The sequence below is a fragment of the Oncorhynchus mykiss genome, chromosome 8 (assembly GCF_057628025.1).
Source record: "Oncorhynchus mykiss isolate SJ-2025 chromosome 8, ASM5762802v1, whole genome shotgun sequence".
NCBI classification, from domain to species: domain Eukaryota; kingdom Metazoa; phylum Chordata; class Actinopteri; order Salmoniformes; family Salmonidae; genus Oncorhynchus; species Oncorhynchus mykiss.
The window spans coordinates 62,835,844-62,860,800 of NC_143029.1; the positions used below are offsets into that span (position 1 = coordinate 62,835,844).

Sequence of the window (24,957 nt, forward strand, 5' to 3'; positions counted from 1 at the left end):
AAGAATAAAAAGGAAATGTTAAACTTGCCTAACTCAGACAACACTGATTTGACAAACTTGAAGTTTGTTTTTTTGAGACTGCTGTACTAATTACATATATTGTAAGCCAGTTGTATTATAATAGTATATATTGTAGTATACTTAGATCTGTACATAAACTCAAGTTATTCGGTAAAATGTTTAGTTAACTTTTTTCTTGTTTGCTAATAAAATATTGAAGATACCACAGCTACAACATTGCTGTTTGCATGTGTGATGACTTTTTAACCCAACAATAAAGTAATTGCTTCACAATTTTGTATTGTGGTCACTAATACTGCCTTAACTATTTGCCTTTGAATTCACTTTATATTTTTACTTTTAAAAAATCTACGTAGACCCACTTGATCAATAGTCTATGCTAGATCTCATAATCTTAAAGTTTGTTTCCTAGTGACTGCTGTACTTGTATTATATAATACGTTATATGGTACTATACTTTGATCAGTACAGAAACTCAAGTTGTTCAGCAGCCTATGCTTGATCCCATCATCCCTTGAGCTTTGTGCACCCATTGAATGTGTATGTGCCACGCTACACGTCGATGTTTGTCTGTAGTTTAGCAGGTTTAGCTTAATTTCACTGCATTGTGGCTCACAGCCAAGAATGTGACAGTCTATCAATTGGATTTATGATACGCAATAATACGTGCAATGTTCTCTGTTATCTGTCGTTGTACTACAAAAGTCCACCAGGTGGTAGAATTGCATCAACTTTCAAATATAAAAAACATTGCATCTGCATACAGCTTTCGGCTGTTCATATGTAATTGTATGATTTTCATGAATGACTTGTAGACCCAAAGCTATTGTTAGTGATACAGGTGTTGTCGTCGGCTTTTGAAATACCCGGCTGCCTGAAAAGTAATTTGATACATTTCACATGGCTGATTTGACAGATACTTTGCGATTCTGACCAATGAGGAGAGGGTCCGCGTGCGCTGCACCGGGGTGGGCGCGAGATTCGGCGGGATAGACATTTCTGTCCCCCAAGAGACTGTACCACCACGGAGAATTTAAGTAAGTCTCAAGGAGATGGGATGTGAGTAGCAAGATGAAGACATGAGGTGGAAACAGAATATAGAATAGTGTTTGATCAGTCATAAAGTCAACCACATGAATAACAAACATAGGCTGTTTTGTAAATTGTTATTTGAGCTAGCTGGCTCAGCTAAGTAACGTTAACCGTAACAAAGAATAGCTAGATTTAGCTAGCCAGACTGATTAGTTAGCTAATTTGCAGACGTTAGCTTCTTACTAGCTATCCACCTAGTTTCAAGTGTAAACGTTGTATTGTCACATGCACAGGATACAGCAGGTGTAAAACAGTACAGTGAAATGTTTAACTTGTAAGCTCTTTTCCAACAATGCAGAAATAAAGGTAGCTAATAATATACCGTTAGATAAGAAGAATACACGTAAAATGCAAAGAGAAGCACGATCATGCAGTTATATCCAGGTCATTATTACAATGTGCAGGGGTAAAAGTGACTAGCAGCAGGATAAATACCAATAATAATCATAATAATAGGACGGTAGAAAGTGGCTGATAGCAGGATAAAGACTAGTGGTAATAATAATAAACAATATAGCATCAGCGAACCTTAATAGTAATCACTTAAAAATATATACTGTATATTGTCACATACACAGTGAAATGTGTTGTTTTACAGGATCAGCTAAAGTAGTACTGCACCCCTGGATCAAATTACGGTTAAGTGCCTTGCTCAAGGGCACATCGAGAGATGTTTCACCTTGTCGGCTTGGGTATTGGAGCCAGAGTGGTGTGAGTCTGGTGAACGTGGGTGCATGAGTGTGTATGCGTGAATGAGAAGAGTGTCAGTGTGTGTCTGAATGGTAGAGACCTGTCGTTGAGCATAGAGACAGAGCAGGTAGTCAGTGTGGATAGTCTGAGAGTGCAGGTGTAGTAACGATTCAACAGTCTTATGGCCTGTGGAAAGAAGCTGTCTCGGATCGTATTGGTCCGAGACCCGATGCTTTAGCACCGCCTACTGGGCGGGAGCAGGGAAAACAGCCCATGGCTCAGGTGGGTGGAGACTTTGGAAATGTTTTGGGTCACTAACAGACACCGTTTGGCATGAATGTCTTGGATGGCTGGGAGCTTGCCCCCAGGGACGCACTGGGCTGTCCGCACCACCCTTTTTTAGGGCCTTGCTGTCGATTGTAGAGCGGTTGCCATACCAGGCCATATAACCAGTCGGGATGCTTTCGATGGTGCACATGCAAAAGTTCCTGAGGATCTGATGGGCTATGCCAAATCTTTTCAGCCTCGTGAGGGTGGTGAGGCGCTGTCGTGCCTTCTTCACGACTGTGCTAGTGTGAGAGGACCATGTTAGCTCTCGACCCGGTCCACTACAGCCCCATCGATTTGGATGGGGGTGTGCTCGCCCCCGTGTTTTCTCTAGTCCACAATTAGCTTCTTGGTCTAGCTGATGTTGTGTGAGAGGTTGTTGTCCTGGCACCACATTGACAGGTCTCTGTCCTCCCTATAAGCTGTCTCGTCACTGTCGGTGATCAGGCCTACCACCGCTGTGTTGTCAGCAAACTTGATAAAGCAATTACAATAACAATTCTCTATAAATCCTGGTTACACTTCTTTGCATAGTGAACACTGCATTTCAATGACACATTTATACTTCCTCAGTCAGCCTCTGAGGTGCTTTTACTTCTTTACCTGACTGCCTCATTACAACAGGCAGCCCTGGTGGGTCTGACACAGGAGTGTCTGGGCTTGACGTTGTCTGACCTGTAATGTCACTCTCTTGCCTGTCTGTTTACTCACACTCAGGTACACGGAACACGTGTCTCCTATTTCTCCGGTATGTAACTACCTGTAACTACCTCAGGTGTCATTACATCATATGACCTGGTTGCCACTGTTTTCACCACATTGGGCCTCAACGATCCTTCATGCATTTTCACCCTATCATTTGGACTGAGCGCACTGAGCACCTTGGACCCTGTGTCATAGTACCTTTTCTATTCACTCTTTTCCCTCTCTTTGTTAAGAATGATCTTGTCGTCCTGTCTGTTTCTAGGAGTACTGGCAACCTAGTTTTGAGTTTCCTGTTGAACAACAGCTCTTCCGGGGAGACGGACCATGTTTTAGTGGAGTAGCCCTGTAGTTTAGCAAAGCTAGATACATTACTTTCTTAAGCAGTAGTTTCATTGTTTTGACACCGTACTCGACTAACCCATTAGACTGTGGGCACAGTGGGTTGGATGTGAAATTGCTTGAACCTGTACAGTTTAGAAAAATCACTGAAAGTTGAACTGATTCGTTGTCCATATGGACTACCTCTGCGACCCCATGACGAGCAAAGAATGACTTAATGTGAGTTAACACCTGACTATGAGGAATGTCCTTCAGCAAAGCTCGCTGGGTAATGAGAGTAATAGTCCATCAGTAGAACATAGTTCTTGCCTTCAAGAGAAAAGAGATCTATTCCTACTTTGCCCCATGGTCTCATTACCTCTTTTTCCTCAACCCACATTGTCTCTGCTCTGTTTTGACTGCTATTTATGGCATTTTTCACAAGCTTTGACTGGCTGCTCTGTATCAGCATTCATCTTGGGCCAGAATAACACTGCTTTTGCATGTCATTTTGACTTTTACATCCCTAGATGGCCTTTGTGTATTTTGATCAACATATTTTTCTGTATCACACTTGGTATCACAATACCTCAACCCTTAAACAGAATTCCATCAAGTACAGATAGCTCATCCCTGTATTGACCATAAGGTTATGGTATACCTTGTACAGACCACCCACATGTTATGACTTGAATACCCTTTTACAAACATTCATCTTCTGCAGTAGCACGTGAAATAACTGTCCACATTTCATCTATGAGACTGGGCAACTCATTCTGAAGGTTATCATGTATGGTCTCGTCCTGCTCATATATCTGGTTTGGTTCTGAGCTGTCAAAAGCTATGGACAATGTGCCACTAACAATTCTTTTCCCGGTCTGTACTCAAGTTGCAAGTCATATTTCTGAAGTTTTAGAAACAGTCTCTGTACCCTTGGTGGTGTGTATTTTAGACTTTTCTTTGCAATAGATCTGTTTTTGCTCACACTGTTTTACCATAGTTAAACACATGGAATGTCTCACACGCTTATGACAGTGCCAATGCCTCTTTCTCAATCTGAATATAGTTACACTCAGAAGTTGTCAAAGCCCTGGAGGCATATGCGACTAGGCGCCATCTAGTGCCATACTGCTGTAACAACACTGCACCTAAACCTGCTTTAGAGGCATCTGCTGAGATTTTGGTTTTGCGCTTTTCATCATACTGTAGAACTCTCGGTACTGGAGCCATTATGATTAATACCCTGAGCTCCTCAAACTCTTTCTGGTGATTACTGTTCCAACACCATTCTGTAGTTTTACACAGTAGACCTCTCACCTGAAGTAGGCGGTGGCATGTTCTTGATGGCTGTCAATTTGCTCTGGTCTATCTGAATACCTTCACATGTTAGTTTTTCACACAAGAAGGTTATTTCTGTCTTTCGGAATTCACATTTGTCTGCGTTTAGCTTTAGCCCATTAGCTGTGGCTGGATCAAGTGCTGCTTTCAACCTTGTGTTGTGCTCTTCAAGAATCTGACCCCATATTAGGACATCAATGTACACTTTTGTGCATGGCACACTCAAATATCTGTTGAACTGTCCTATGAAAGACTTTTGGTGCTGAAGTGAGACCAAACGGGAGCCTTTAAAATTAATACCTACCAAAATGAGTATTGAAAGTACAAAGCCTTGTATTCACCTTGTCTAGACTGATCTTCCATAACCCCAAGGAGGTGTCTAGCTTTGAGAATGATTTAGCACCTACTATGTCCCCAAATATCTCCCCTCTGGTAGGCAGCTGAAAGTGTTCCCTTTTTACATACCTGTTTAGCTCTTTTGAATCCATACACAGTCTGAGAGAGTCGTCTTTCCTCTCCACTATTACTAGTGAGTGGACCCATTCAGTAAGCTCTTCTACTTTGTCTAGGATATCTAAGGACTCTAGCCTCAGTAGCTCTGCTTTTAGCTGGTCTCTTAGTGGTACCTTCCTAAGTGCATGGATCACTGATCTATTTGACTGCACTAACTCGATTTTGTGTTGCACCATGATTTTTCCCTGAAAAACATCAGCTTCTGGACTAATATGCTCAACATTAGTAATTTAACCATTCACTGTATGAAACCATTTCACCAGACCAAGTAAGTTACATGACTTTAACCCAATGATGGCTGTTTTTTTCTCCCTTTACTATGACAAACGGAACCTTGTGAGATTTAGAATCTAACTACAGCACCAATGTGCATGACCCTAATAAATTCCTCAACAGTCTTTTTCAAAAGTCTGAAAGTTGGCTAATACCAATTCATAATCCGCTTGCTCTTCATCCGTTAGCTGAAAGCTGTTGTAGACATCAGTGGCGTCCGAGCAACCTACTGTGAGAAACCGGGCGACCTTCTGTGCGACGTCTTTATCAACTGCTCCTATCGCCGCCAGAGGGTGAAACAGTGCTTGAACCGATTCCATTGATCTTCAACTTTGCTGTGAAGTTTCAGTTCTGTTGGAGGCTTTAGTGGCTCAATGTCGTTAGCCAGCTAGCACTGCAAAATGACTAGCTACGTGCACTGCATGCTCTGTTAGACCAGTGGCTATATAGCTAAAGTTAGCTAGTTGACGTGAAGCCTCTTGGCACTGTTCAGCTTTTTCAACTTGATGATGGAGGAGTCAAAGGTGAGTTGTGTCACTCCTGGTACCATGTTGTATCCTCTTGTCTAAGAAATACAAAAGAAAACAACTGTTCCTTAAAACCTCTTACTCCCACCCGAGACGCAGACGTCCCATCTAGACACCTGGAAATGCAAATGCGCTACGCTAAATGCTAAATGTACTCGTTAAAACTCAAACGTTCATTAAAACACACATGCAGGGTATTGAATTAAAGCTACACTCGTTGTGAATCTAGCCAACAAGTCAGATTTTTAAAATGCTTTTCGGCGAAAGCATGAGAAGCTATTATCTGATAGCATGCAACACCCCAAAATACCTGAAGGGGACGTAAACAAAAGAATTAGCGTAGCCAGGCGCTGCACAAAACGCAGAAATAAAATATAAAACATTCATTACCTTTGATGATATTCTTTGTTGGCACTCCTATATGTTCCATAAACATCACAATTGGGTCTTTTTCCCGATTAAATCCGTCCATGTATGCCCAAAATATCAATTTGTATAGCCTGTCTGGTTCAGGAAAAAGCTCCGTTCCAAAACGCAACGTCATTTTTTAAAATTATATAAGTTGCCTATATTCTTTGACAAAACACTTCAACCTACTTTTGTAACCCAACTTTAGTTATTTGTAAACGTTAATAATCGATCAAATTGATCACTGGGCGATCTGTATTCAATAGCAGCTACTCAAGAAAACGTTGTCCTTTCTCTCTCTTCCAAAAATCTCTTCCTGTATACTGGACGAAATGAAGGATCTATTTGTCATTACACAAAGGATTTTTGTCAATGAAAATGCCGTTTTTGGCGACATCGTGTGGAAGTTGTAGGAACTGCAAGCTCCCTGCTATATATTTTTGCTTGCAATAAACAATTCAGAGACTGGCGGATTAATACTTTTCTGTGGTTTTTGTGACCAGGTTTTTCTTGGGATTTCGCTTGCTGTTCACGTTCTGTTATAGTCACAGACATTATTTAACCAGTTTTAGAAACGTCAGAGTGTTTTCTATCCACACATACTAATCATATGCATATACTATATTCCTGGCATGAGTAGCAGGACGCTGAAATGTTGCGCGATTTTTAACAGAATGTTCAAAAAAGTAAAGGGTCGACTTAAGAGGTTAAAACACAAGTCCTTTATTCAAGTTAACCGTAGCCGTACAAGTAATGTGCATTGAGCTGAGATCTCCCGCTCTCCTACCCTTCTGTGTGGGCTGTGCGTCCCCTAAGTGGTCACGTGGCCTCCGATACAATATGCCACAGAGTTGTGCGTAGCCACGCAGGCGTGGGTGAACAGATAGTACAGGAGGGACTAAGCACACAACCCAGGGGGGCCCCCGTGTTGAGGATCAGTGTGGCGGAAGTGTTGTTGCCTACCCTCAACACCTGGGTGCGGCCCATCAGCAAGTCCAGGATCCAGTTGCAGAGGGAGGAATTCAGTCCCAGGGTCTTAAGCTTGGTGATGAGTTTGGAAGGATTATGGTGTTGAGACTGAGCTGTATTCAATGAACAGCATTCTTACATAGGTATTCCTCTTGTCCAGGTGGGAGAGCAGTGTGAAGTGCAATTGAGATTGCATCATCTGTTGATCTGTTGGGGCGGTATGCGAATTGGAGTGGGTCCATGGTATCTGGGATGATGATTTACAGATAATAGTCATTTAGGCAGGTTACCTTAGAGTTATTTGGAACAGGAATAATGGTGGTCAGCTTGAAACATGTTGGGATTACAGACTGGGACAAGGAGAGGTTGAAAATGTCTGTGAAGTTGGTCTGTGCATGCACTGAGAACGCGTCCTGGTATTCCGTCTGGCCCAGCAGCCTTGCGAGTGTTGACCTGTTTAAAAGTCTTTCTCTCCGTGGCTGACGTGAGTGAGATCACACATTTGTCCAGAACAGCAAGGGCTTTCATGTATGACTCAGTGTTGTTTACCTCGAAGCAAGCATAGAAGGCATTTAGCTAGTCTGGGAGGTCTGCGTCACTGGGCAACTCACGGCTGGGTCCACCTTTGTAATCCGTAATAGTCTGCAAGCCCTTCATACCTATTTTATCTGATCTATTATTTCAGCAAACTACATTTAATCAAAATCTGTTGCTCTTTGTATGCTTTCTCCATAGTTTGTCAATAAGGTTGCTGCATAACAAAAACAATTTGAACAGGATACAGTATGACTAGCAGCGGCAGCAGAAGACGTCGATACCTTTGGTAAGTTTGAGGGGATGTCTGTTCACTGTAAACATTATTCTCCGCTCCTCTCTTGTATATTAACCTTATTAGTCCTTCGTTTCTCAGTGATGTTGGGGATGACCATGACTGCATTGAGGTGAAATGTCCCAAGAAGTCTTTGCAGAAAGTCAAGTGGTCGAGGGAAGAGGTAAGTCATTTCCTGACTGAGTTGTCTTCTGTGGTAGCTGAGTCAACTCCCAAGAAAATAATGTTGAATATTTTTCTCCCTTGTGATCACAAGGATGAGAGGCTGAAGAGGCTTGTGGATGAACATGGAGCAGATGATTGGAATGTGATAGCAGATAATTTCAAGGTAAGTATCACCCACACAAAATATGCCCAACTCTGACATATTTGTCCCTTGTGTATCCGTATATAGGACTGATGTTTTCTTCCTTTTTTTGCATTTATTAATTCTGACAGAAAAGATCTGAGTCACAGTGTCAGCACCGATGGCAAAAGGTGCTCAACCCAGAGCTGGTGAAAGGGCCATGGACCAAGGAGGAGGATGAGAGGGTGAAGACAGTTTCTATTCAGTTTTCTGTCTACCAAGTACACTGCTCCTCAAACATCTCATTCCAACATTGCTGCGAGCATTAGTGAGGTCGGGAACTGATTTTGGGCAATTAGGCCTGGCTCGCAGTCTGCGTTCCAATTCATCCCAAAGGTGTTTGATGGGGTTGAGGTCAGGGCTCTGTGCAGGCCAGTCAAGTTCTTCCACACCGATCTCAACAAACCATTTCTAGATTAACCTTGCTTTGTGCACGGGGGAATTGTCATGCTGAAACAGGAAAAGGCCTTCCCCAAACTGTTGCCACAAAGTTGGAAGCACAGAATCGTCTAGAATGTCATTGTACGCTATAGAATTAAAGTTCCTCTTCACTGGAACTGAGGGGCCTAGCCCAAACAATGAAAAACAGCCCCAGACTATTATTCCTCCTCCACTAAACAGATGGTGAAGTGTGATTCATCACTACAGAGAACGTGTTTCCAATGCTCCAGAGTACAATGGTGGCAAGCGTTACACCACTCCATCCGACGCTTGGCATTCCGCATGGTGATCTTAGGTTTGTTTGTGGCTGCTCGGCCATGGAAACCCATTTCATGAAGCTCCCGATGAACAGTTATTGTACTGAAGTTGCTTCCAGAAGTAGTTTGAAACTTGGTGGTGAGTTTTGCAGCTGAGGACAATTTTTACACGCTTCAGCAGTGGCGGTCCCTTTCTGTGAGCTTGTGTGGCCTATCGCTTTGCGGCTCAGCCGTTGTTGTTCCTGTACGTTTCCACTTCACAATAACAGCACTTACAATTGACCGGGGCAGCTCTAGCAAGGCAGAAATTTGACAAACTGACTTGGAAAGTTGAAAGTTACTGAGCACTTCAGTAAGGCCATTCTACTGCCAATGTTTGTCTATGGAGATTGCATGGCTGTGTGCTCAATTTTATACACCTTTCAGCAACAGGTGTGGCTGAAAGAGCTGAATCCACAAATTTGAAGGCATGTCCACATACTTTTGTCCATGTAGTGTGTATGTATCAAACATTCACAAATTATTAATCTTGCTGTGTGTCAATGTATCTGTGCACAGGTCATCGAGTTGGTGCACAGGTATGGCCCCAAGCGCTGGTCCATCATTGCCAAGCATCTGCACGGGCGTATCGGCAAGCAGTGCCGGGAGCGCTGGCACAACCACCTTAACCCTGAGGTGAAGAAGTCGTGCTGGACTCAGGAGGAGGATCGAATCATATACGCTGCTCACAAACGTATCGGGAACCGCTGGGCTGAGATAGCCAAGCTGCTGCCTGGCAGGTAATAACACTTTTATAACGACTGTTATAACAGGCTTTAACACTCAGTTTGCATTCCAAATGGCACCCTATTCTCTATATAGTTCACTACTTTTGACAAGGGCCCATAGGGATCTGATCAAAAGTGGTTCACAATGTAGGGAATAGCATGATATTTTGGGCGCAGTATCTGTGTCTAATGGCATCAGACTTTATATGTAGAAATCTCATGAGATTAATCAAATATTTTGTTTTTCTGAATCGCAGGGATATATAACAAGCAACAACAAATATAGTGTTGACAATATAGAACATAATATTGTTCTAATTCCATTTCTTTGGTCTGAATCCCCCCATAGGACAGACAACTCTATAAAGAATCACTGGAACTCCACCATGCTTAGGAAGGTGGAGCATGAGGGCTATCTGCAGGACGTCCCGACTCGGGTCTACAAGACCAAGGCTTCCATCAAAAAAAGAACCAAGTCTTCCGGCTCCTCCTGGCGGAGACAGAATCACTATTTCATGACTATCCCTACAAAGGTGAGCACAGATTTACCAATCAGCACAAGCAACTAGGTTGAAGAATAGCCTAATATCATTCTGAATTGAAAATCAAATTTCACTAAAATCGACTGAAAATCACTGAAATCAGGATGAAATCAGTCCCAAACGGTTTGTTCATTTTATTACAATGTTGGCGTTGTGAATGTGTGTTTTGGCAGATTTCAGGATATTCCCTTGGCTTGTTGAATAGCCAATACATGGACAGTGTTCCTGAAACCTCTTTCCTTGTCCCGGTGAGTATCCGCTCTCTGCACTCAAGCAGCTCTCTGCACTCAATCACCTTAGCTCAACCATGTTGCAAGTGAACTCCTTCCCTCCCAACAATGTATAGTAGTTCCTCCTCTGTAATTCAGCATCCAATGTAAGATAAGAGATGAATAAGACTTATAAATCAGGTGTTTTTCCAATCTCTCCTGGACTGCGTGTACCCCAGCAGTCGTTCACTGATGGCTCCTCCAACAAAGAGCAGAGAATTAAGGAACTCGAGCTGCTCCTCATGGCAGCCGAGAGCGAAGTCAGGAGACGACAAGCCTCATGTGTAAGAAGGATGTGTGAGAAGGAACACGTATGTGTAGTATGTTCTAGAACTCCACCCTACCACCCTCCCCACCGGCTGCCCATCCCCCATCTCACCCCCGGATAGCTAGCCGTTCACTCCCGGTTAGCCACCCGTTCACTCCCGGTTAGCCAGCCGTTCACTCCCGGTTAGCTAGCCGTTCACCCCCGGTTAGTTAGCCACTCATCCCCGGTTAGCTAGCCGCTTACCCCCGGGTTAGCCGTTCGCTCACCCCCGGGTTAGCCGTTCGCTCACCCCCAGGTTAGCCATTCGCTCACTCCCGGGTTAGCCATCCACTCACCCCGTGTTAGCCAGCCATTCACCCATGATTAATTAGCTACACACCCCCAGTTAGCTAGCTGCCCCTACTGGCACCCAGGCTAGCTGTTCACAGCACATGTGAGGCTTCTTTGGATAGATGAATGAAAAAATGCACAGTTCATGTTTAAGTTTCGGCATGAAGGTGAGGCTCCTGCCAATGTCCACCCTTATGTCCACTCATTACATTTACTTTGGTAAATGTACACCTCATGGTTAGGGCCCAAAGTTTTTCCTGGCCAGATCTCATGGTCAGGAAAACTCATCGTCCTAATTATCATTGGTTCTGACCTTTCCGTAGCCCTGTTCCAGGGTGTTTTGTACGGCTTGCTTATGCGGCGCTTTCAGCATTAAGGAGTCCGCTTGCTTCCCAGCCGAAACAGTTTGGAAGAGTTTGTGCATATATTTTGGACTTTGGTTTTTTCGGCTGTACAGGCACACAGCATTTTTTCTGGAGGTAAGCCGAAGTTCTTACTTCCGGCGCAGACAGAGATGGCCGCCTCGCTTCGCGTTCCTAAGAAACTGTGCAGTATTTTGTTTTTTTACTTGTTATTTCTTACATTGGTACCCCAGGTAATCTTAGGTTTCATTACATACAGTTGGGAGGAACTACTGAATATAAGACCAACGTCAACTCACCATCATTACGACCAAGAATATGACTTTCCCGAAGCGGATCCTGTGTTTTGCCTTCCACCCAGGACAATGGATCGGATCCCTGCCGGCAAACTTGAACAACGTCGCCGTAAAGGGGGCAAACGTAGCGGTCTTCTGGTCAGGGTTCGGAGACGGGCACATCGCACACCACTCCCTAGCATACTACTCGCCAATGCCCAGTCTCTTGACAACAAGGTTGATGAAATCCGAGCAAGGGTTGCCTTCCAGAGAGACATCAGAGACTAACGTTCTTTGCTTAACGGAAACATGACTCACTCGAGAGACGCTATCGGAGTTGGTGCAGCCAGCTGGTTTCTTCACGCATCGCCCCGACAGAAACAAGCATCTTTCTGGTAAGAAAAGGGGCGGGGGAAGTATGCCTTATGATTAACGATACGTGGTGTGATCATAACAACATATAGGAACTCAAGTCCTTCTGTTCACCTGACTTAGAATTCCTCACAATCAAATGTCGACTGCATTATCTACCAAGGGAATTCTCTTCGATTATAATCACAGCCTTATATATTCCCATATATATAATATTCCCGTATATATAATCACAGCCGTATAAATTTTAACAAGGCTAATCTGAAAACAAGACTCCCTAAATTATATCAGCATATCGATTGCGCAACCAGGGCTGGTAAAACCCTGGATCATTGTTATTCTAACTTCCGCGACGCATATAAGGCCCTCCCCCGCCCTCCTTTCAGAAAAGCTGACCACGACTCCATTTTGCTGCTTCCAGCCTACAGACAGAAACTAAAACAAGAAGCTCCCGCTCTCAGGTCTGTTAAACGCTGGTCCGACCAATCTGATTCCACGCTTCAAGACTGCTTCGATCACGTGGATTGGGATATGTTCCGCATTGCATCCAACAACAAATTGATGAATACGCTGATTCGGTGAGCGAGTTCATTAGAAAGTGCATCGGCAATGTCGTACCCACAGCAACTATTAAAACATTCCCAAACCAGAAACCGTGGATTGATGGCAGCATTCGCGCGAAACTGAAAGCGCAAACCACTGCTTTTAACCAGGGCAAGGTGACCGGAAACATGACCGAATACAAACAATGTAGCTATTCCCTCCGCAAGGCAATCAGACAAGCTAAGCGTCAGTATAGAGACAAAGTAGAGTTGCAATTCAACGGCTCAGACACAAGAGGTATGTGGCAGTGTCTACAGTCAATCACGGATTACAAAAAGAAAACCAGCCCCGTCGCGGACCAGGATGTCTTGCTCCCAGACAGACTAAATAACTTCTTTGCTACCAAAACCTGTGGACTCTCCTTCACTGCAGCCGACGTGAGTAAAACATTTAAACGTGTTAACCCTCGCAAGGCTGCAGGCCCAGGCGGTATCCCCAGCCGTGTCCTCAGAGCAGACCAGCTGGCTGGTGTGTTTATGGACATATTCAATCAATCCTTATCCCAGTATGCTGTTCCCACATGCTTCAAGAGGGCCACCATTGTTCCTGAAAGCTAAGGTAACTGAGCTAAACAACTACACTCACTTCCGTCATCATGAAGTGCTTTGAGAGACTAGTCAAGGACCATATCACCTCCACCCTACCTGACACCCTAGACTCACTCCAATTTGCTTACCGCCCCAATAGGTCCACAGACGACGCAATCGCAACCACACTGCACACTGCCCTAACCCATCTGGACAAGAGGAATACCTATGTGAGAATGCTGTTCATCGACAACAGCTCAGCATTTAACACCATAGTACCCTCCAAACTCGTCATCAAGCTCGAGACCCTGGGTCTTGACCCCACCCTGTGCAACTAGGTACTGGACTCCCTGATGGGCCGCCCCCAGGTGGTGAGGGTAGGTAACAACATCTCCACCCCGCTGATCCTCAACACTGGGACCCCACAAGGGTGCGTTCTGAGCCCTCTCCAGTACTCCCTGTTCACCCACGACTGCATGGCCATGCACGCCTCCAACTCAATCATCAAGTTGGCGGACGACACTACAGTGGTAGGCTTGATTACCAACAACGACGAGACGGCCTACAGGGAGGAGGTGAGGGCCCTCGGAGTGTGGTGTCAGGAAAATAACCTCACACTCAACGTCAACAATAGAAAGGGATTATTGTGGACTTCAGGAAACAGCAGAGGGAGCAGCCCCCTATCCACACCGACGGGACAGTAGTGGAGAAGGTGGGAAGTTTTAAGTTTATCGGCGTACACATCACGGACAAACTGAATTGGTCCACCCACACAGACAGCGTTGTGAAGAAGGCGCAGCAGCGCCTCTTCAACCTCAGGAGGCTGAAGAAATTTGGCTTGTCACCAAAAGCACTCACAAACTTCTACAGATGCACAATCAAGAGCATCCTGTCGGGCTGTATTACCGCCTGGTACGGCAACTGCTCCGCCCACAACCGTAAGGCTCTCCAGAGGGTTGTGAGGTCTGCACATCGCATCACCGTGGGCAAACTACCTGCCCTCCAGGACACCTACACCACCCGATGTCACAGGAGGGCCATAAAGATCATCAAGGACAACAACCACCTGAGCCACTGACTGTTCACCCTGCTCTCATCCAGAAGGCAAGGTCAGTACAGGTGCATCAAACCAGGGACCGAGAGACTGAAAAACAGCTTCTATCTCAAGGACATCAGACTGTTAAACAGCCACCACTAACATTTAGTGGCTGCTGCCAACATACTGACTCAACTCCAGCTCACTTTAATAATGGAAATTGATGTAAAAAATATATCACTAGCCACTTTAAACAATGCCACTTAATATAATGTTTACATACCCTACATTACTCATCTCATATGTATATGTATATACTGTACTCTATATCATCTACTGCATCTTGCCATCTTTATGTAATACATGTATCACTAGCCACTTTAAACAATGCCACTTTTATGTTTACATACCCTACATTACTCATCTCAAATGTATATACTGTACTCAATACCATCTACTGCATCTTGCCTATGCCGTTCTGTACCATCACTCATTCATATATCTTAATGTACATATTCTTTATCCCTTTACACTTGTGTGTATAAGGAAGTAGTTGTGGAATTGTTAGGTTAGATTACTTGTTGGTTATTACTGCATTATCGGAACTAGAAGCAAAAACATTTCGCTACACTCGCATTAACATCTGCTAACCATGTGTATGTGACAAATAAAATTTATTTGATTTGAGTTCGAAGCCAAAGCTTACTTCCCTTCGTCGGTGATTGGTCAAAAGTAGGGATTCATCAATAAAGTCTTTGTTGTCGTTCAACGAGAGACGACTCGTTTTCATGCACATTTTTTCGTTGAGAAATACTGCACCATACATCTTAGTTAGATGTAAAATTGCTTGACTAAGATCTCGGCAAAAACGTCAAAATTAATGAGTTATCTTAGATTAATTTGGACTATTTTGAGGAAGTGTATACTGGCTACGGTGTCTCAAAATGGACAAACCGTACTATTGCCACTATTTTTCAATTTTTTTTCAAGGTCTTTGAAGAGAGTATGCGAGTATACTCGTTCAGTTCGACTAGACAAGTTTTGCTAGGCGCCAGCCGAGCTTAAGCATGCTGATGCCTTTAGCAATCCGCATGTGACGAACTGGACCAAAGCTGATCTTTCTCTGCCCCCCCTCTTTCTCCATCTCCACAGAACACAGAAGCTCACTACTCCAGCTGGTCCAGCAGCCTGACAGACGACGGTCTGACCAACACGACCCTGAGCAGCTTGGGGAACCAGAGTATGGAGGGCCGTGGTTCGGCTGTCTACACTCCTGTGTCTCCCAGCAGGTTCCTGGCCGTGGAGGCAAGCGCTGTCCTCTCCTCCCTACAAACCATCCCCGAGTTCGCAGAGACTCTTGAGCTCATAGACTCGGTCAGTTGGGTGATTCTCATGAAAGCACTTTTAACCATGGAAGTAGCAAAATTTGTTAGAAAAACCATGATCCATCTGCAACAATCAACTATCATTCTGAAGACTATGTTGCCTAGTTTATGGCACTGTGTCTCATTTTAAATACATTTTACATTTTCGTCTGAATTTTGTACATTTTCAGCCCAAATTCTTATTGCCAAAAAGCATCCATATTACATCATCCTCTGGGCATTTTATACAATTTTACTTTAGATAAACCCAACTTATTTGAATACAAAACTAAATATGTTGCAGATTTTTTTTATGCTAGGTGAAGTTTACATTTTACTAAAATATTAATTATGTAAAAACAGTGTCTGTGGACATGTTTGTCATTACCATAAACTTTTTTCAAATTGCTGTAAAAACTCCAATAATTTTTTTATTCGAGTTTTATACACACATGATGCATTATCTAGAGGAGTAGTCCTTTAGATGAGCACAAGTTCATTTAATGTCTTTTATTTTTTTACTTTCACCTTTATTTAACCAGGTAGGCTAGTTGAGAACAAGTTCTCATTTACAACTGCGACCTGGCCAAGAATAAAGCAAAGCAGTTTGACACATACAACAACACAGAGTTACACATGGAATGAAAAAAACATGCAGTAGAAAAAAATATATCTATAATACATACATTGTGTGCAATTGAGGTAAGATAAGGGAGGTAAAGGCAATAAATAGGCCATGGTGGCGAAGTAATTACAATATACCAATTAAACACTGGAGTGATTGATGTGCAGAAAATGAATGTGCAAGTAGAGATACTGGGGTGCAAAGGAGCAAGATAAATAAATAAATACAGTATGGGGATGAGGTAGTTGGATGGGCTTTATTACAGATGGGCTATGTACAGGTGCAGTGATCTGTGAGCTGCTCTGACAGCTGGTGCTTAAAGCTAGTTAGGGAGATATGAGTTTCCAGCTTCAGTAATTTTTTAAGTTCGTTCCAGCCATTGGCAGCAGAGAACTGGGAGGAAAGGCGGCCAAAGGAGGAATTGGCTTTGGGAGTGACCAGTGAGATATACCTGCTGGAGCGCGTGCTACGGGTGGGTGCTACTAGGGTGACCAGTGAGCTGAGATAAGGCGGGGCTTTACCTAGCAGAGACTTGTAGATAACCTGGAACCAGTGGGTTTGGCGACGAGTATGAAGCGAGGGCCAGCCAACGAAAGTGTACAGGTCGCAGTAGTGGGTAGTATATGGGGCTTTGGTGACAAAACGGATGGCACTGTGATAGACTGCATCCAATTTGTTGAGTAGAGTGTTGGAGGCTATTTTGTAAATGACATCGTTGAAGATCGGTAGGATGGTCAGTTTTACGAGGGTATGTTTGGTAGCATGAGTGAAGGATGCTTTGTTGCGAAATAGGAAGCCGATTCTAGATTTAATTTTGGATTGGAGATGCTTAATGTGAGTCTGGAAGGAGAGTTTACAGTCTAACCAGACACCTAGGTATTTGTAGTTGTCCACATATTCTAAGTCAGAACCGTCCAGAGTAGTGATGCTGGATGGGCGGGCAGGTGTGGGCATTGCCCGGTCGAAGAGCATGCATTTAGTTTTACTTGCATTTAAGAGCAGTTGTAGGCAATGGAAGGAGAGTTGTATGGCATTGAAGCTCATCTGGAGGTTAGTTAACACAGTGCCCAAAGAAGGGCCAGAAGTATACAGAATGGTGTCGTCTGCGTAGAGGTGGGTCAGAGAATCACCAGCAGCAAGAGCGACATCATTGATGTATACAGAGAAGAGAGTCGGCCCGAGAATTGAACCCTGTGGCACCCCCATAGAGACTGCCAGAGGCCCAGACAACAGGCCCTCCGATTTGACACACTGAACTCTATCAGAGAAGTAGTTGGTGAACCAGGTGAGGCAGTCATTTGAGAAACCAAGGCTGTTGAGTCTGCCGATAAGAATGTGGTGATTGACAGAGTCGAAAGCCTTGGCCAAGTTGATGAATACGGCTGCACAGTATTCTCTCTTATCGATGGCGGTTATGATATCGTTTAGGACCTTGAGCGTGGCTGAGGTGCACCCATAACCAGCTCTGAAACCAGATTGCCATCACTAGCACATTAGAGTCTGCTGAAATCACTGGCCACTTTAAAAATGGAACACCTAGTCACTTTAATAATGTTTACATATTTTGCATTACTCAATTCATATGTATATACTGTATTCTATCCTATCCTACTTTATCTTCTTCCATGTCGCTCTGACATTGCTTATCCAAATATTTATATATTCTTAATTACATTCCTTTATTTTAGATTTGTGTGTATTATTGTGAAATTGTTAGATATTAACTGTTAGATATTACTGCACTGTTGGAGCTAGAAACACAAGCATTTCGCTACACACGCAATAACATCTGCTAAACATGTGTATGTGACAAATATAAAATTTGATTCAATTTTTTTTATTGGATTTTTGCACATTTGAGAGATATGCTTTTTGTGCATGTGGAACATTTCAAGGATCTTTTAGTTCAGCTCATGAAACATGGGACTAACACTTTACCTGTTGAGTTTTATATTTTTGTTCAGTGTACTTATGCTAAAATCATGGGTCTTTAGTCAATTGCGTTTTCAGTGATTTGAGTTTTATGCAAGTCATTTGGGATTGACAAATGACACAGTGTGATGATTTATTGGGTTGATTTGTCTCTAATAGAGCTCGGTACAGTTTTTCAATGGCGAACTATGAAACACTCATTACCAAAACATGCATTCTCATCTCTGAAACCTGTTTATTATTCACGTAATGGACCAATATTTAGAAAATATTAGGATAAAGAAAATGTATACTTTAGAAATTTTGGCTTAATCTGTAACTTTTGTACTTTATCCAAATATGTGTACCTTAAAAAAAAACAGTTATGACAACAACAAAAATAGATTCAGAAAAGGTTATGTGTTGTGGAAAAATTCCAAAATTAATTTTAATAATTACATTCTAAATATTTGTTTTCAGTGTCAGGCCTTTTTATTATAAAAAATATTAGAAATTGATTTGTTTAACTTTTTTTGGACTTCAAAGACTTGCTTTAATGAGAATTTTTGCATTAGTATTTGTTGATATTGTGGTAAAATGCATCATATCTGATCAATAAACATAACAATCATTATGAAATCGATAAAAACAGATCCTGATCTTCGTGATCCAAGAGGAATTATGGTGAGAAAAGTGTTTTATTAATTAATACATTTTTTGTCAAATTAAAATTATAGTCATTCTATTTATATGGTGAGCTCCTCCTGTCTCCCTGTTGTGGCTGACTCAGTATGGCACATAGATACAATATAATACTACAAAATGTTGTCTATTTAAGTCTGTGAAGTTATTTCTGCTTTTTTTCCTCCTGTCTCTCATGTTTATTTTCAAACGAAGCACTGGCTCAGTTTTTTTCATGCTGTCAAGTGTGTCATATTCATAGATTAAGGTTATTGAACATGCAGATAACTGTTAAATTGTGTAATTCTGGTTAACAATCCAAATAAAATTAAGCATAGTCATTGTGTTATAATCTTGTAAAAACATTCTTGAATTCTTATTTGACCCTGTAGGACCCAGTGGCTTGGAGCGAGGTGACCAGTTTCAGCTTGAAGGAAATGACCTCGCCCCTGAAACAGGAAGTGATGTTGTCTGTCTCTCAAGTGGGGGTGCCAGAAGGAGCTAGCTACCATTTTGAGGACTCAGTCATAATGGACCTGAGTGAGAAATACACTGAACTGATCCCTGCCTCTTCACCCACCGTGACTAAGCTGAGCACACCTCCCTCCATCCTGAAGAGGAGGGAGAGGGGGGAGCAGTACCCTGCCAGTCAGTGTCACAGCACCTCCTTTTTGGACAACAGCACCACCTCACCTAGCGTCACTCATGTCAAAGCACTGCCATTCTCTCCCTCCCAGGTAGGATGTCCTGACTAGGTAACGTATAATCTAATACCATCAAGTAATTATGCAAACCACTGATCTATGATTTATGCTATACATTGTTTTGTAAGACCTTTAAACAGGTCAACATTCACAAGGCCGCAGGCCAAGACGGATTACAAGGACGTATACTCAGAGCATGCGCTGACCAACTTGCAAGTGTCTTCACTGACATTTTCAACCTGTACCTGACAGTCTGTAATACTTACATGTTTCATGCAGACCACCATAGTCCCTGTGCCCAAGAACACCAAGGTAACCTGGCTAAATGATTATCGAACCGTAGCACATGAATTGCTTTAAAAGGCTGGTCATGGCTCACATCAACACCATCATCCCAGAAACACTAGACCCACTCTAATTTGCATACGGCACCGACAGAGCCACAGATGACACAATCTCTATTGCACTCCACACTGCCCTTTCACACCTGGACAAAAGTAACACCTACGTGCGAATGCTGTTCATTGACAACAGCTCAGCGTTCAACACGATAGTGTGCTCAGAGCTCTTCACTAAACTAAGGACCCTGGGAATAAACACTTCCCTCTGCAACTGGATCCTGGACTTTGTGACAGGCCACCCCCAGGTGGTAAGGGTAGGCAACAACACATCAAGAGCATCTTGACTGGTTGCATCACCGCCTGGTATGTCAACTGCTCGGCCTCCAACCGCAAGGTGCTACAGAGGGTAGTGCGTACGGCCCAGTACATCACTGGGACCAAGCTTCATGCCATCCAGGACATCTATACCAGGCGGTGTCAGAGGAAGGCCTTAAAAATGGCCAAAGACTCCAGCCACCCGGAGCGCCAAGTCTATGTCCAAAAGGCTTCTTAACAGCTTTTACCCCCAAGCCATAAGACTGCAGAACAGCTAATCAAATGTCTACCCGGACTATTAGCATTTTTCTTCAGCTGTTTATTATCTATGCATTGTCACTTTACCCCTAGCTACATGTACATATTACCTCGACTAACCTGTACCCCCGCACATTGACTCGGTACCAGTACCCCCTGTATTTAGCCTTGTTATTGTTACTTTTTTATTTTGTACATATTTTCTTAACTATTATTTATCTTAACTGCATTGTTGGTTAAGGGCTTGTAAGTAAGCATTTCATGGTAAGGTAAATACACCTGTTGTATTTGGGGCATGTGACAAATACAATTTGATTGTCATATAGCCTGCATACAGTAGAGCAGGGGTAAGCAACTAGATTCAGCAACACCCCGATTTTTGGTCGTAGCGGATGGTTGGGGGTCCGGAACATAATTCTAATAATTTGTACACTGCAAATTGACCACAACTAAGCCCAAAAATAGATTTGAAAATGACAATTTTCATACCTTGATTACATTTATTGGTAAATTGGTATAATTGGTAAACAGATTCCCTAAATTAAGCTCATTTTTAGCAGAATTCTTTTACAAAAATTTCAAAACCCTAAAAACGTTGGGCTAAAAACGTTGGGGGTCGAAGAAAATCACTTGCGTGCTGGTTTGGGCCCACGGGCCTCCTGTTGCCGACCCCTGCCATAGAGTATATTTGTGATATATGATATACGTATATGGTACAAACACTACCCTGTATTTCTCTGTAGTTTTTCAACGTGTCTGGAGTTGAGGATTTAACTTTAGAAAACCCAGCTCTGACGTCCACCCCAGTGTGCGGTCACAAACGTGCCAACACCACCCCCCTCCAGAAGGAGTTAACAACCAAGTATCAGAAGGAGAATGCTGGGTGAGTTTTCTAGAACAGTTCTGTGTCAATATTTCACTCCTACACCAATAGAGGCTTTCTCATATGCATGTACTGTCTGACTGTTTTACAAGGTTCAGGACCCCCAAGGTTCGTAAAGCCATCATGTTTCCCATGCCACTAACTCCAACACCATTCAAGACTGTCACGTCCACCCAAGAGAAGATGCAGTCCCAGCTGAAAATGATGGTATATTTATAACACAGGAATAACGTTTATAAGTCATGTCTGTATTATCTGTTTTGTATTTGGTGTGTGAGGGGATGTTGTATTATGTAACTCTTCCTGAGGTGTGTGTGTGTGTGTGTGTGTGTGTGTGTGTGTGTGTGTGTGCGTGCGTGCGTGCGTGCGTGCGTGCGTGCGTGCGTGCGTGCGTGCGTGCGTGCGTGCGTGCGTGCGTGCGTGCGTGCGTGCGTGCGTGCGTGCGTGCGTGCGTGCGTGCGTGCGTGCGTGCGTGCGTGCGTGCGTGCGTGCGTGCGTGCGTGCGTGCGTGTGTGTGTGTGTGTGGTGTGTGTGTTCTGTTAGATGCAGCAGCCCAGGTCCCTAGCCTACCTGGAGGAAGAGGTGCTTAGAGTGGAAAACAAGGTTGATATGTTAATTCATGCAGAAACACAGGCTGACTTCTGCTCCTCCTGGAAACATGAGGTATCTGAAGCTCATATTCATCCATAGAGATTTGTACACAGTAATTATGAAGTAATTCCATTCAAACAACTTTATTTGTCACCTCCTGGCAATTATGTCAGGGCTATAGCGGTGCTTAAGACACATTTAACTAGAAACCAACGATAATGACTAAACAAAGAATAAATAGACCAGAACCTGCGTGATAAAGACTTCAAAGTGCCTTTCAATAAATATATTAGTATTAAACTTAGATGGAATTCAACTTTTTTTACAGTCTTATCCATTCCATGTTTTGTAACCCAGGTTGATCCATCGTCCAGGAGTGTTAGGAATTCCCTGGCTGTGGAACCCTGGAATAAGGACTGCCACAGTGCTCAACTCTATTTCCAAGAAGACTTCAACAATGCACAGGTGAGATATCACTTTTCAAGTTGCCATCAGAAGCACTGAAAATGAGATGCATACAGACTATTATAGATGAGGATGGCAAACCACGGTGGGAGTGAAGGACGATTAAGAGAGCATTGAAGACTGAGACAGTACTTTAAAGGTCTCTCACATTGTCTCAGATCCATGGGGAGAGCCTGCTGACCAGCGCCCCCTTGAGGTCGTCCATGTTGGGCTGTGAGGAGCTGGTGTACTCGCCAGCCCCTGGAGTAGGACCAGGGAGAGAGGAGCCATGCTGTTACCTGCCCCACCACACCATCGCACCGAGGAGAGACGACAACTGTGAGTGGGATGCTGTGGTATTTGGGAAGACTGATGATCAGATGATCGTAGCTGAGCAGGCCAGACAGTTCCTCAGCTCCCAGACACCTGGCTGTGCCTCCAGAACCTTGGTACTCTGACAGGACCTCAACACTACTGTGTTTAGACATTCAGCCCAATTCTGATTTTATTTGCCACTAATTGGTCTTTTGACCAATCAGATTTTTGCCAGTAATTGGGCAAAAGATCAGAATTGTGCTGCCTGTGTAAGTACAACTTTAGTAGCTAACAGTTAGCCTGGTCCTACTGTATGTGCTTTCTGGCTTGACACTGACGATAGGAGTTGGCAAGAGAGCACAAACAGATCTGGACCAGGCTCGCTAACAGTCACTAAGATAGTTTGAGGTATGCTAATACTAGACAATTTTACTATAGGTAGGAAAAATCATATTACCTACTTTTATTTTTTGTCCATGGATTCACACAAAACAACCACCTGTGATGTTTTTATTTGTCTGTTTTCAATTACAGGGTGATAGGAAAATGATTTAACAATATGTAGGCTATTAACCATACTGGTAGCAATTCATTGAAGTTATTTTGTATTGAATAACCTTAAAGACCATAACTCTGTTGATTTTGCACTATAAAAAGTGGTGTATGTGTTGTATACTGTAGCAAGAGAAAGGTGGAAGCATTTAATGAATGTTTTCTGCATTGAAGGTACAGAGAAATTAGAATCTGTAATTTATTGTGCAGAAGCCTTTGAAGCTTTTCTCATCAAAAATAATATTGATATTGTACATCTGATGGTGTTAATGCTGTTTTACCGCTAAACAAAACTCCCACCTCAATGGCATTTTTTAACACTTCATCAGTGAATCATGTTAGATACTGAAAATACTTTTCAAAACTTATAAAGAAATGTACTGTTACTTCTTTGCACAGACTGTAAACATGTTCTAATTATTTTGAATTGGACAATAGCAGTATCTATTCTCTCTCCCTGGAGATGAAAGCATTAAAAAATTCACAGAACACATCCTGCCCCATATTCACATTTTGTCCCATATTATTACAAACACAGTTTACAGTCTTCCACCTCAGATGTCTATGCAGAAGCAAATTGCACTTATTGTTTTCAACATTTGTGTATTCCTTTGGATGTAGCATACACATTTTGTTATAATTGAATGTACTGTTATTATTAACCAGAAGTAAGGGTGATGGAGTTGGGCTTTGTGGCATAGTACTGTGTGCATGTTCTGCTGCTACTGAGACAAAGCAGGTCATGCATGTCTGAGGGTCAGAAGCCATTGGAGAAACACTGCCTGGGACAAACATACTTTAATAAACATTTTGGCAGTTGGTTGGTGTACATAAGTTAAAGTACTTGCTCCTTGGGTGTCCAAAGAGTTTGTTTTATGTATTGGGATTTCACTTACCGGTAACTCAAATTGTAAAAGTATAGGTATGTAAACTGATTCCTTTCTTAGCAAGGTTTTAAACATGGATTTTAATTTGAAGTCATAAAACATTATGTAGAAAGTTCTGTAAGGCATTTTAAGAAAGTCAAGTGTTGATCTACAGTATTTTATTCTGAAGTGAGGTGTGTTAGTTTTACCCCACCTTAAGAAGTATTTTATCAACCTGTGCTAGCAATAGGTAATAGATCCAGCTAAATATCAAATAGGTTTCAGTTGATAGGAGTACTAGGGCAACTGAAGGATATTCCAATCAAAGTTAATTTCAAGTGTACTGCATCTTTGTGTAAAGATTTATTGTAATATGATTTAACATTTTGTTTACCTGTAATATTATTTATTTTTAAACCTGTTCCTAATTCTAGGTTTGGAGGGAAAAATGTACATGTAGCACTTTGGTCTTTCTATAAAATAGAAATTATACACATTTGTTTTTCACAGTTTTTATATGGCACATGTCACCTGTGTATAGAGTCACTGCCAACTTGTGCACATGTACCTCAGTTTGGTAATAATAAAACGCTAAAACTATTAGCTTGTGTTGCAGTAAGTTCCCACTGTAGAGGAGTGTGTTTTGCTTGTGAGTGCCTGAAGACTGGGTGGGCAGGAAGCTCAATCATACTATGAAGACGG

The 24,957-nt window shown here is 42.7% G+C and overlaps 1 protein-coding gene across 1 annotated transcript; it reads left to right on the forward strand.

Moving 5' to 3' along the window:
* The first annotated feature begins 956 nt into the window (after positions 1-956).
* On the forward strand, positions 957-24,862 carry LOC110530951 (myb-related protein A). Its single transcript, XM_036985903.2, has 15 exons — positions 957-1,058; positions 7,917-8,004; positions 8,092-8,173; positions 8,267-8,338; positions 8,449-8,541; positions 9,613-9,833; positions 10,171-10,354; positions 10,537-10,611; positions 15,558-15,779; positions 19,379-19,723; positions 21,348-21,487; positions 21,580-21,694; positions 22,031-22,150; positions 22,436-22,543; positions 22,702-24,862. Exons 2-15 carry the CDS (start codon positions 7,967-7,969, stop codon positions 22,978-22,980), a joined length of 2,094 nt encoding a protein of 697 aa, XP_036841798.2. The 5' UTR covers positions 957-1,058; positions 7,917-7,966; the 3' UTR covers positions 22,981-24,862.
* The last annotated feature ends 95 nt before the right edge of the window (positions 24,863-24,957 follow it).

What these genes read in the sequence shown, in the direction of transcription:
- LOC110530951 (XM_036985903.2), top strand. Translation starts at nt 7,967, where the DNA reads ATGACTAGCAGCGGCAGCAGAAGACGTCGATACCTTTG. An exon ending in CTCTTGAGCTCATAGACTCG is followed by an intron (nt 15,780 to 19,378) that starts GTCAGTTGGGTG and finishes TTGACCCTGTAG; the next exon opens with GACCCAGTGGCTTGGAGCGA. An exon ending in AAGACTTCAACAATGCACAG is followed by an intron (nt 22,544 to 22,701) that starts GTGAGATATCAC and finishes ACATTGTCTCAG; the next exon opens with ATCCATGGGGAGAGCCTGCT.